The following is a 12,380-nucleotide window of genomic DNA, read 5'->3' on the forward strand; positions in this document are numbered from 1 at the left end:
GGACAGTTCTTCAATCCCTGATATTTGCTAAAATAGACTACTGCAGCGCTCTAATCACAGGCCTACCCAGCTCAACCACCAAGCCACTACAGATGATACAAAACGCCGCGGCCAGAATTTTAACCAGCACCAACCGGAGAGAACATATTACACCCATCCTCTGAAACCTACACTGGTTACCAGTCAACCATAGAGTCCTACACAAATCACTAACTCTTATACACAAATCCATCCATAATCACCTTCATCTCGACCTTGAAATCCCATTCAAACTCCATACTTCCAACAGACCAATGAGAGAAATCTACAAAGGAGCGCTACAAGCCCCTCCAACTAAAGCCAGGGACCGAGCTTTTTCGACAGCAGGCCCAGCCATCTGGAACAACCTCCCTGCAGAACTTAGACTGGAACCTTGCCTCCTAACATTTAAGAAAAAACTCAAAACCTGGCTGTTCCGCCAAGCCTTCCCGGATCCCTCGGACATACTTTAGATGAAGAATCTGCACACGAGCAATGGAATTTGCTCCTCCTCTAAGTACTTCTTACAGTAGTACTCCCTCTAATAGTCTAACTAGCACGAGACCAGAATCCGTTATGACTCTCTTGTTCCTAATTTAATTTAATACCCACTTCGGGCCTTTCCTTCCAGCTGTTCAAGCTTCCAAGTTTACGGTCCTCGTTAAATGTAACTTTGTTTCTTCTGATTATAAAAAAGTTGTTCCATCTGTTACTGTTACAGTTATCTATCCCTGTTCGATGTAAACCGATCTGATATGGTATTCAACCATGAAGGTCGGTATAGAAAAAAATGCTAAATAAAATAAATAAATAAATAAATAAATAATAAATACCCCAATCAAAGCCCAGACCTGAATCCAATAGAAAAATCTGTGGCAAGACTTAGACTGCAGTCCACCAGTGATCCCCCCCCCTCCCCCCCCAACCAACTTGAAAGAGCTTGAGCTCTTTTGCCAAGAAAAATGGGCAAAAATTGCATCCTCCCACTGCACAAAGTTGGTAGCAACTTACCTTAAACAACTCATGGCTGTTATTGTAGCAAAAGGGGTGTCCACCAAGTATTGAGTCAAGGGGTGTGAAGACTTATGCAGTTAAGACTTTTGTTTTTGTATTCTTAATTACTTTTGCAATATTTCTCCAATTGTTCTTTCACTATAAATATGTAGCGATTGATGTGTAGATCAGTGAAACAAACTCCTCCTTTAGTGCATTTTGATTTTTATGTTTTTAGACAGCAGAAAGTGAAAAATATGAGTATGAAGACTTTGCTTTGCAAAAAAAAAAAAGTGTACATATTCATGAGGCATATTCCATGTGATAATCAATTTGTCTTTCTACAACTGGTAAATTTTGAATGTGCAGAAGTCACATGAGTCATGCATCAGCAGCCAGTCTTCCCTTCTTTCATTCAGGGATGTGGGGTTGCAGCCTGGCTAGTAGAAATTGGTCAATAGCACTGAGAATCGCTCCCTCAGATAAGGTAATAGGTGATTTCCTAGTGTGTAGCCAGATGGACTCAGGACCAATAGGTTTATGCTCCCCTGCCAGCAGATGGAGATGGAATCAGGTTTCAAAGCTGATGCCACCCTAGATACACCCCTGCAATGTCTTCAACCCTTCAGTATTTTTCCGTCTACAGCAGATGTGGACATGCTTTCCCTATGGGGATCGCTGTATCTTTTGGAAGAAGAAATTCTACTTTTAAATTGGAGAAAAGTCTCACGCCCCCAGTTGAGATTTCCGAGATCCCTCAGAGGTGTGCCTTGGTCCAGTGGCCAGTTCCCGGTATGGACTTTGCTGCTGAAGCAGTTGAAAGGCAGCAGGTGGAGGAAGCCAAGCACAGCCAGAGACCATCTCTGTACTCGGCCAGTAAGTGCTGGGCCAGGTAAGTAAAAAAAAAAAAAGAGGATTTCCTTCTGATTCAGAGACATTGGAGGGGTTTCGGTAAGACTTCCAGTCTCCTTGCTCGGCGTGCCATACCGATGTTGTTCCTGAAGCCGTTGGGGTAAGGGAAATGGGTTTCTGAGCGGGTTGAGCGGTCCCTTGGTGGGCTAGGCCCAGCTTTAGGCTTGGTCAGCACACCACATGGTAGGCCGCGGCGGCACCATCTTGCATGCGTTTTTGTGCCTGTGTTGCCCACCATAGCGCTTCGATATGCACAGTGTGTGTCTACTCTGCGCACGCACTGTGCGCATAACGTTGCACGCATGCTTGTGCAACAACTTACTAGGCACAAAATACAAGTAAAGCCAGGCGCATGGGCTGTGCGTGTGGCCTGCGTAGGCGCCCGAAATCTGTGCGCATAAAGTTTTAAGCGCAAGCTTTCTTAACATGCAGTTTCTATAGCCAATGGCTCTGGCAACAAAGAAACATAAGTGTCTTTCTCTCTTCGCTGCTTGTCATATTAGGGCTGCACAGTCTAACATGGATTCTTCCTTATGTCAACACTGTGAGGAAGCCCAGGGAGAGCTGGCCTGTTCGAACTTTGCTAAGCTCGGCTCCTCCCATTCAGAGAATGGGTCAGCCACAGCCTTAACCGGAAGTACCCTGGATCTGAGTAACCATCCATGGGAGAGGCACCCTACCCCAGTACCTCCTGGGCTAGGCATGGATCTGGCCACCTTCTCTTGGGTGGAATTCTTACAGCTTAAAATTTTTATACAAAATTGAGCGGAGTGTTGGTAGCAATTATGTATAGGCTTGCTGGAACAGCCAGGTCTTTAAATTTTTCTTAAAAATACGAATGTTAGGCTCTGGTCTTAATTCTTGTGGTAAAGGGTTCCATATGTGAGGGCCTGCTAGCGAAAGGGCTCGTTCTCTCATAGAGGTGAGGTGTGCTAGTTTTGGGGACGGAATTGGTAAGGTACCATTGCTGGCTGAACACGTAATTCTTTGGGGAGTCTGAAAATGGAGGGAGGCGTTAAGCCATTCCACATTTTCATTAGTGTTTTATGGAATAATGTTAGACTTTTGAAGAGAATCCTATGTGATAGTGGGAGCCAGTGCAGATCCTTCAGTAGGTATTATATGATCGTTTTTCCGAGTATTGGTCAGGACTCTGGCAGTTGGGTTCTGTAATAGTTGAAGGGGTCTTATCGTAGAAGCTGGAAGGCCTAAAAGAACAGTATTACAATAATCAATTTTTGAAAAAATTAAAGCCTGAAGAACAGTTCTGAAATAATTTAAATGGAAGAGAGGTCTTAATTTTTTTAATACATGAAGTTTATAATAGTCTTATGGTCGTGCTTATATATTTTTTAAAGTTTAGTTCACTGTCAAGTATAATACCTAGGTTCCTTACTTTGTGTGAAATAGAATGTTTAATTTGTATTGATTTAATGTCTGATATGACTCTCTCGTTTAGTTTATGACAAATTATTAGAAATTCTGTTTTGGACATATTTAGGGATAAACTCATCTGGGTTAGAAGTTGATTTATGGATTATAGAAGTTGGCTATGGATTCAATAATAGGAATTAAAATTTGTACGTCATCCGCATAGATGAAATGTGTTAGCCCCAAGCCGGCTAGTAGCTTACAGAGTGGCAACATATATATGTTGAATAAAGTCGATGATAGGGAGGATCCTTGAGCAACTCCTTGAGCTAAATCTATAGGATTGGATTCAGAATTACCTATTTTGACCTTATAGCATCTATCTTTTAGATATGACTCAAACCATTGCAGATAGGCTGGTTTCTACAAGTCTGTCTAATAATGTTTTATGATTCATAGTTTCAAAAGCTGCTGATGTATCAAGCATCACAAGGAGCTATGATTGGCCATTGTCAAGTCCTCTGAGGACCGTATCTGTAAGGGAGACCAGTAGGGTTTCTGTGCTAAAGAATTTACGAAAACCAAACTCTGAGAGATACAGTATGTTGTGTTTCTCTATATGATCTGATAGTTGCTGGTTTACAACTTTTTCTAATAGTTTAGCCAGGAAAGGAAGGTTGGAAATTGGTCTAAAATTGGCTAGGTCTGAGGGGCTTAAGTGTATTTTTTTTTGGGTTTTTTTTTGTTGGGTTTTTTTTAAGATGGGTTTGACTATGGCACATTTTATTTTGTCAGGAAAACTACCTTGCATTAAGGATAAGTTGATAATGTCAGCCAGAGGTTTAGCTACAATATTTGACACTAGTTTTAGAGATTTCACTGGGATTGCATCTGCTGGATGCGCAGCCGGATTCATTTTTCTTATGAGAGTCTCAATTTCAGTGGAGGAAATACTCTCGAACGTGAACCATACCTTGTCAGGATTTTTTGGCAGAATGATATTGTTGTTATTAGGTTTAGGTAGATTTGTCATTAAATTTAGGATCTTGTCTCGGAAAAAATATGCGAGATCTTTACATTTAGTTTCAGAATTGCTGTTGGGTATAGGAAATGGGGGCAGATTTGGTTAGATCAGCTATATATGAGAACAGCACTTTAGGGTTAAATTGGAAGTCATGGATTTTTTTTGAGAAGAAATCACGTTTAGTTTTGAGAATCATCATTCTGTATTTATGAAGCAGTGCCCTATAGGTGCCAAGACAAGTGGATGTAGGATTTTTTTCACCACTTTTATTTTGGCATTTCTGAGGGAACGTTTTAGTGTTTTAAGTTCTCTTCTACCAGCGGTGGGTTGAGATCACTTCGGTAAATGGGTACTGGAGGTCATACAAGAAGGATATGCGCTGGAATTTCACAGCACTCCTTGGGACATAGTCATGATGTCTCCTTGCCAGTCACAGCACAAAAAGCAGGCAGTGGAGACTACTTTAAGGCACCTCAGGATGAAGACTATATTCCCAGTACCTGCACCCCAGGAAAATAGGGGTCGTTATTCCATCTATTTCATTGTACCCAAGAAGGAAGGTTCCTTTCGCCCCATGCTGGACCTCAAGAGCGTCAACTGACATCTACGAGTGATTCATTTGCGCATGGAAACCCTATGCTCCGTGATAAAGGCCATACAATCGGGAGAGTTCTTAACCTCCCTGGACCTATCCAAGGCCTACCTACATATTCCAATCCGGCAAGAACACCAACATTCTTATGCTTTGTGGTGCTGGGTTGCCATTATCAGTTCCGGACATTGCCCTTTGGCCCAGCCACAGCCCCCAGAACATTTTCCAAGATTATAGTGATCATAGCAGCAGCATTGAAAAAAGAGGGAATCCTGATGCACCTGTATTTGGATGACTGGTTGATCCGGGCCAAGTCCGTGGAAGAGAGTCTCCGAGTGACCAATAGGGTGACCTCCTTGCTTCAGAACTTGGTTGGGTTGTAATCCTGGACAAAAGCAGTCTCAAACCCTCCCAGTCCTTGGAATACCCGGGAGTCAGGTTCAACACCAAGCAGGGCAAGGTCTTCCTCCCGACCACGTGGATAAGGAAGTTGATATCCCAAGTGCGTCTGTTGTTGCACACAATACGCCTGATGGTGTGGAGCTATCTTCAAGTCCTCTGTTTGATGGCGGCAACCGTGTCAGTAGTGCCATGGGCAAGGGCACACATGCGACCACTTCAACGCTCCCTGCTGTCATGTTGGAACCCACTGTCTCAAGACTATTTGATTTGCCCTCCACTTACCAATGGAAGTATGCGCTCTGCTCCAGTGGAGGTTGCAGGAAGCTCATCTGGGTAGGGGTGTACCCCTGTCCCCTCGGAACTGTTTGGTCCTCACAACAGACGCGAACCTTCAGCCTGGGGAGCTCACTGTCAGGAACTGATGGCCCAGAGGTGTTGGACCTAGGAAGAGGCCCTCTGGAACATAAACTGCCTGGAAGCCCAGGCAGTCAGATTGGTGTGTCAACAATTCAGTCACATATTCCAGGGTCAGGCAGTCCACTTAATGTTGGACAGTGTAATGACAGTAGCCTACATCAACCACCAGGGTGGAACCAAAAGCCAGCAAGTGTTGCAGGAGATAGATCTCCTTATGGAATGGGTGGAAATACGTCTACAGATGATCTCAGCCACCAACATCGCAGGAAAAGATGTCGGAGCAGACTTTCTAAGCAGGGAGAGTCTGGATCCAGGAGAGTGGGCATTGTCGGCCAAAGCCTTTCAGCTGGTAGGAGATCGCTGGGATCTCACAATGCGAAGGTTCCCTGATTCTTCAGTTGCAGAAGAGGTCAGTTGACCCTGGGGATCGACGCTGTCATTCAGACCTTGCTGGAAGAGGAGCTGCTATACGCCTTCCCTCCATGGCCCCTCCTCGGCAGGGTCATTAGCAGAATCAAGTGCCACAGGGGATTAGTTCTACTAATAGCTCCAGATTGGCCCAGGCGTCTGTGGTATATGGACATATGGAGACTTCTGGTGGAGAGACTCCTGTGCCTCCCATCACACAGGGACCTGCTACAGCAGGGACCGGTCCATCACAAGGTTCTGACTCTATTCTGTCTTATGGTCTTGCCCTTGAGAGGGCTCGCCTGATGAAGTGAGGATATTCGGCTCCAGTAATTGCCACTTTACTCCGCGCACGGAAGTTCTCTATGTCCCTAACATATGTGTGGGTCTGGAGTGTATTTGAGGCCTGGTGCGAGGAATGCGGTGTTTCCCCCTTGGACGGTCAAAATCCCACTAATTCTTGAATTTTTGCAGGACGGCTTGAATAAAGGTTTGACCCTTAACTCCTTGAAGGTTCAGGTAGTGGCTGACTCCTGTTTCAGGGGTGAGGTGAACGGAACCTGCCTGTTGGCTCATGTGGACGTGGCCCGTTTTCTGAAAGGGGTGAAGCACCTCTGGCCCCCCCCTACGGTGGCCGGTTCCCTTGTGGAATCTTAATCTAGTATTGGAGTTTTTGACAGGGCACAACTTTCGGCTGCTGTGCAGTTTTTCCTTGCATTTATTAATACTGAAAATGGTGTTCCTGGTGGCTGTATGCTTGGCATGTCTTATCTCTGAACTACAGGCATTGTCGTGTTGGGAACCGTCCCTCCGGATGACAGCTTCCTACCATTCCAGCTTCAGCTTCGTACCATTCCATCCTTCTTGGCCAAGATAGTCTTGGAGATTCATTTGAATCAGTCCGTTTCGTTTCTATTCCTAGATAAGCACAAGGATGCAGAAGAATACCACCTCCTCCGCCATTTGAATGTCAGTAGGCTTTTGGTGCAGTATCTGGAAGTTTCCGAACCAGTCTGAAAGACAGACTACCTGTTTGTCCTTCACGGTGGAAGGAAGTAGGGTGAACCAGCTTCGTGGGCTGCCATAGCTCATTGGATTAAGGAGGTGGTCACAGGAGCCTATGTGGAGGCAGGAAAGCCATTACCCCTTCAGGTTAAAGCTCATTCCACTAGGGCTCAGGCAGTCTCATGGGCGGAAGCTAGACTTCTGTCTCCTATTGACATCTGCCGAGCAGCAATGTGGTCCTACTTGCACATCTTTTCCAGGTTCTATCGCCTGGCTATTCAGGCCCGGGAGGATACAGTCTTTGCAAGTGCAATGTTAACCGGACCGCCAGCAGCCTCCCGCCCCGATTGGGAGTAGCTTTTGTACATCCCATTGGTCTTGAGTCCATCTGGCTATAGGCTAGGAAATGGAGAAATTACTTACTTGATCATTTGTTTTCCTTAGTGTAAACAGATGAAGTCAGTATCCTGCCCATGGCTGTCCAAGAATGGTGCCAAGAATTTGCCAGTGGAGTGGATATCGATTCCAAGAGATTACGGGTAAGCCATCATCAGTCCCTAGACCAGAGCATCTATAATCTTACTGGAGTTCAGTGTTTGGTTGAGTACAGTTATCTATTTTTAATCAAGTTTTTTCATTAGTATGTCCACAGTGGCTTTTGAAGAGAATACTGAAGGGCTGAGGTCACTGCAGGGGTGTATCTAGGGTGACGTCTGTTTTGAAACCTGACTCTGTCTCCATCTGCTGGCAGGGGAGCATGAACCCATTGGTTCTGAGTCAATCCGTCTACACTAAGGAAAACGAAATTTTCAGGTAAGTAATTTCTCCATTCCTACCTACTTCATAGCCTGCTTGCTCATCTCCCTCCTCGTATTTCAGCTTGGTACAATCTTATTTATTGATTTTATTTATATAGACATTTTATATACCATTGTTCCATGTAAAGATCATAATGGTTTACAATAATGACATTCAGGAAAGCAGATTGGCATTCCCAGTTCATTCAGGATCTTGTAAAAAAATTTTAATGCCTAGAAACAGTGAACTGATTAACCTAAGAGCCGATCTCTGCTGCATCTCCTTTTGGACTCCAGTCCTGAGTTTGTGTCTAGTAGAGATTGGGGCACTCTTGTGTTTGAATAGCTACTTATACGGCATGGTTATAAGTAACTGGGACTTAAACCATAATTTGTAACAGATTATAACTCTGACCTTAACCATATCATAGAACAGTCAAAATTTAAATAATATATTTATAGCTTTGTTTATTTTATTATTTCACAACAGTCACTGGACCACTATATCATAGCATCTATTTCTTTGAATATCCTAATACTATCACAATATTGTATCACCCTGCCACATTACAATAAAATCTGCAAAAAAGCAGCAAAAGAAAATAGAAACAGACCAAAGAATCATAAAACATTCAGTATCACTATATCACTTATTACAAAAATAATCATATTAATATAAATGGCCCATTGTAAAAAAGTTCAGTTTTGAAAGTGGCAAGCAAAAATACCAGATATCTCCAGTTTCATCAAGGGCGAAGATACTTTATAAAATCCATATAAACTAACTAGCAGTAACTTCATTAATTCTGTATGTTCATTGGAGGACTCAGTTCATCTAGTTACACCCTTATATTGAGATTAGTTCCGATCAAACTGTGACAACTGTTTCAATTTTGGCTTGTACTTATTTTGGTTGATATTAGAATCCACTGTGAGTGCTTGACTCCAAATCGCTGAAAACAATAACTGTTATCTTCGAGTCACAAAGACTCGAACGGACATTGATTCAGTCAATGCTGTGACATCTGCTCAACACTGTTTCCTGTTCTCAAAATCGAAGCTGCAAGGGGATTTAAACCATTGGCGCTCTGCCATCTGTTCGTTTTCACAATGTTGCTTGTACTTTAAATCTATGCTTAAACACCAAGTGTCCTAATAAAGATGTAAACTAAAGTAAAGCATTCTGAAGAGGGCAGAATTGAGCATGCCTTTATTTTTCTTAATGTAGCTTGTACACTGTACCATCAAACCCTAGCCAGAAGGAAAGGCAATCAGTTCTACTGGCTATACCATTGTTTGAGTGTATGTGCTGGTATGAAGCTTTTTATTTATTTATTTGATAATGTGTAAGAACATTAAACTGCAGTGAAATGAGAATAGTGAACGTAATTGGCATCATGTGGGTTCCCACTATGTATATACATACACACACACCCCTTTCGGATGAGTTCAGAAGTTTGGTTCAGTGCAGTCTGGGTGCATAAACAAAATGGGCATTCTTGTACCCAACCAGGCGCTGTCTAAGAGAGCACACAGGAAAATAGAATAGAGGATCCGGCAGATTAATGCCATTCTTGGTTTTGTTTTTAGTGATAATATTGGTAGTGTGAAAAAAAACAACTTTTCTTTTTATATTTTTAATTCAAGACCAAGAATGCTAATATTTTGGGATTCTGTTGGACAAGTGCTACAGAAATAGTCTTCATCACTGATCAAGGAATTGAATTCTACCAGGTAAGCCAATGTTTTTATAAAAATCTGTCTTTCTCTCTCTTTTTGATTCATAGATGGACTGAAATTAAGATTTTTTTTTTTTTTTAATATCAAAGCAATAATTTGATAGTTAATCAGAACATTTGCTAGAATAAAACTCTTGGGCCTAATTTTATAGTGGTAATGTGTAACACTATAGACTTGTCCAGAAGTAATACTAACTTTCTTACTAAATAGTTTACTGCCTCCATAACGGTGAACTTTTCCTCTTTAAAAGTGCTCATTAACATCTGATAGTTTTATTATTCTCTTGTGGCTGTCTGTGAAGTCCATATTTTGAATCTCATATTGTTCAGTTCGTTTTTCCTGACTTTTAGATTTGCATCATAGCTGACCATTGTTGCCTGCTTGGAGTGCTGACATTAACAGACCCGAAATAGCCCACTGGCTACTTTTCACTGGGAAGAGAAGGGGACTCTCTAGTCGAAAGAAAAATCTTCCAGCCAAATTCAAGTTATATTCTTCCTGCCCAAAGCATCTTGGATTAGTAAGCCTTTTGTGGGAGATCAGTTACAGAGCCTCTTGCTTCTAGGCCACCAACTCAGGTGACCTGTATAGAACAGGATGGTGATCTCTGTCCAGGGGCCATTGCAGAAGTGTTCACACTGTGACATCTGTGAATTCTGCTGCACGCCTCCTTGCTGTCTAATGGCAAGGACATAATGAGAGAGTGTCAACACAGGCCAACTTGGTGTCCTCCTAGCAAGAATGTGGGCATTAAAGCCTTAATCTGAAAATGATGCATATGTATTCACTGCCCATGCTGTTTGTTTAAAGAATCTGGCTAGTGCTGTTGTTTTAGAGTATTCACTTACCTATTTCCTGGCATTGTTGCTTTTTCTCTTTTTTTTTTTTTTTTAAACTTAATTTTAGGTCCTGTTTCAATTTATCCAAACTTCATTTTCAGCATTTATACTACTCTTGAATAAGTTGTACATTTTTTAAATTAATTGTCATACCTCTTGGATTTGAAAATTCAGCTTTCTGAACTATGCTCTTGGATTTGTGCTTTGTATGTAGCAGTGTGATTCCTACATGGGGCTTCGATAAAAGTCAGCATAGCTGTGCCTTGATACACTTTGACTCGTTTCATGGGAGTGGGCGTGGCTAATACAGAAAGAATATTCAGAAATATTTAAATGCCATTTGTCGGAGTATATGGTGTAGATAACCTTTATAGTAGGTTACTAGATTTAACCAATAACCTTATGATACAAATTCATTGGCATTAGGGAGCAGTTACAGGACACTTTTTATGAGGTAGTCAGTTTATTTAGCAGCATAAGTGTAAAAATTTTAATACTGTACAATTATTTCTTTTCTTTGTTTTGGTTTTAATTTAGTTGTTATAGTTTTACAGCGCAAATCACTGTCATGGAAGATAAACCGAACAAGTGTTATCTCTAAGCCCAACTTTGCACTTAAGAATTTACGCAATGCCAATCTAAATAACCCAACTGAAAGGTAATTAAGCCAGTGTTCTCACCCGTGAAAGAAACACGCACAGATATACATGCACGCGCATACGCATATATGCACACAAGCACGTATATATACACACACACACAAACACTCTTACACTTTCCTCCTGGAAGCACAAGTAACAGCAGCTTGAAGCTTCAGCCTGTCCTCCAGCCCCTTTTGGCTGACAGGGCTCCTCTTTCTTGGGGCCGTGGGGGCTGACACTGTGCTCTTCAAATTTAGCTTGCATTGCTCCTTCTCTTGTTCCCGTGAGGGTCCACCTCATTTCCTCTTCCGTGCCGATAAGGAGGCCATACCACCTGTGAGGACCCCCTCCCCCACATGTTCTTTTTAGATGGCTGCTTAGTGCTGCAATGGGCTCTGCCGTTAGCGTTCCACCCGGGCTTGAAAATGCTAGCAGCCCAGATGGGAGGAGGAGATCTCTGCATTCTGCTGGAGCAGAGGAGGGGGCGGGAAGATTAGCCATGGGAGACCAGGGAGCGTGGTATTCTGGCTGCGGAGGTAGCGACACATCAGCTTGTGCTTTGTGACACAGTGGTATATTGTGACACACTGGTTAAGAATCGCTGGTCTAGGTAACTCTGAGTTCTTTTTCTCTGAGTCAAACCTCATTGAATATTCAGTTCCATAGACTCCAATGCTGATTTGGATTGGATGTTGCCACCCCCCATAGACACAGAATTAGTGGATGCAAATGATGTCATCTGAATCCTGATGCATAGGAATATTCCTGGTGGGTTAAGGAAGTTCAGATAGTTCATTAGCAAAACAGGTGCTAGAACAATATTCACTTCATAGCTGGTCTCAGGCTGGATATAAAGTTTAACTAAGGACATGTTTCACAGTTCTGGTGTCCAAGGTTCTCCTCTCATTTGGGAGGCGATGACAACTTTCTGATATGGAGAAACAATCTGTCTCTTCTCCTCTGTATGAATCACAGTCTCATATAAAATTGCCGAAATTATCACGTGGCTGCAGACTCCATGTTTGTGTTACTCAGATCTGCACTTTCTGGTTCAGTCTGTGTGCACAGCAGCAGGCACAGTTCCTGATGCACATCTTTATTTAGGGTCACTGGCATTTCTACTACACACTATCTGAGGGAAAAGCAGAAAGCAAAAGGTTAAGGTTAATCCTTTTGTTTGCTTTCTCTTCTACTGATTTATCTAATAAACATTTTTGCTAG

General features: G+C 42.6%; 1 protein-coding gene across 1 annotated transcript in view; it reads left to right on the top strand.

The window, feature by feature from the left end:
• The window catches only part of RMC1 (regulator of MON1-CCZ1), a 135,351-nt gene that overhangs the window by 18,042 nt on the left and 104,929 nt on the right, over positions 1 to 12,380 (top strand). The window contains exon 5 of the mRNA XM_029591133.1: positions 9,587 to 9,673. Within this exon, the coding sequence (XP_029446993.1) occupies positions 9,587 to 9,673 (87 nt within the window). The remainder of the gene's footprint in view (positions 1 to 9,586; positions 9,674 to 12,380) is intronic.

The sequence above is a fragment of the Rhinatrema bivittatum genome, chromosome 2 (genome assembly GCF_901001135.1).
Source record: "Rhinatrema bivittatum chromosome 2, aRhiBiv1.1, whole genome shotgun sequence".
Classification (NCBI taxonomy): Eukaryota; Metazoa; Chordata; class Amphibia; order Gymnophiona; family Rhinatrematidae; genus Rhinatrema; species Rhinatrema bivittatum.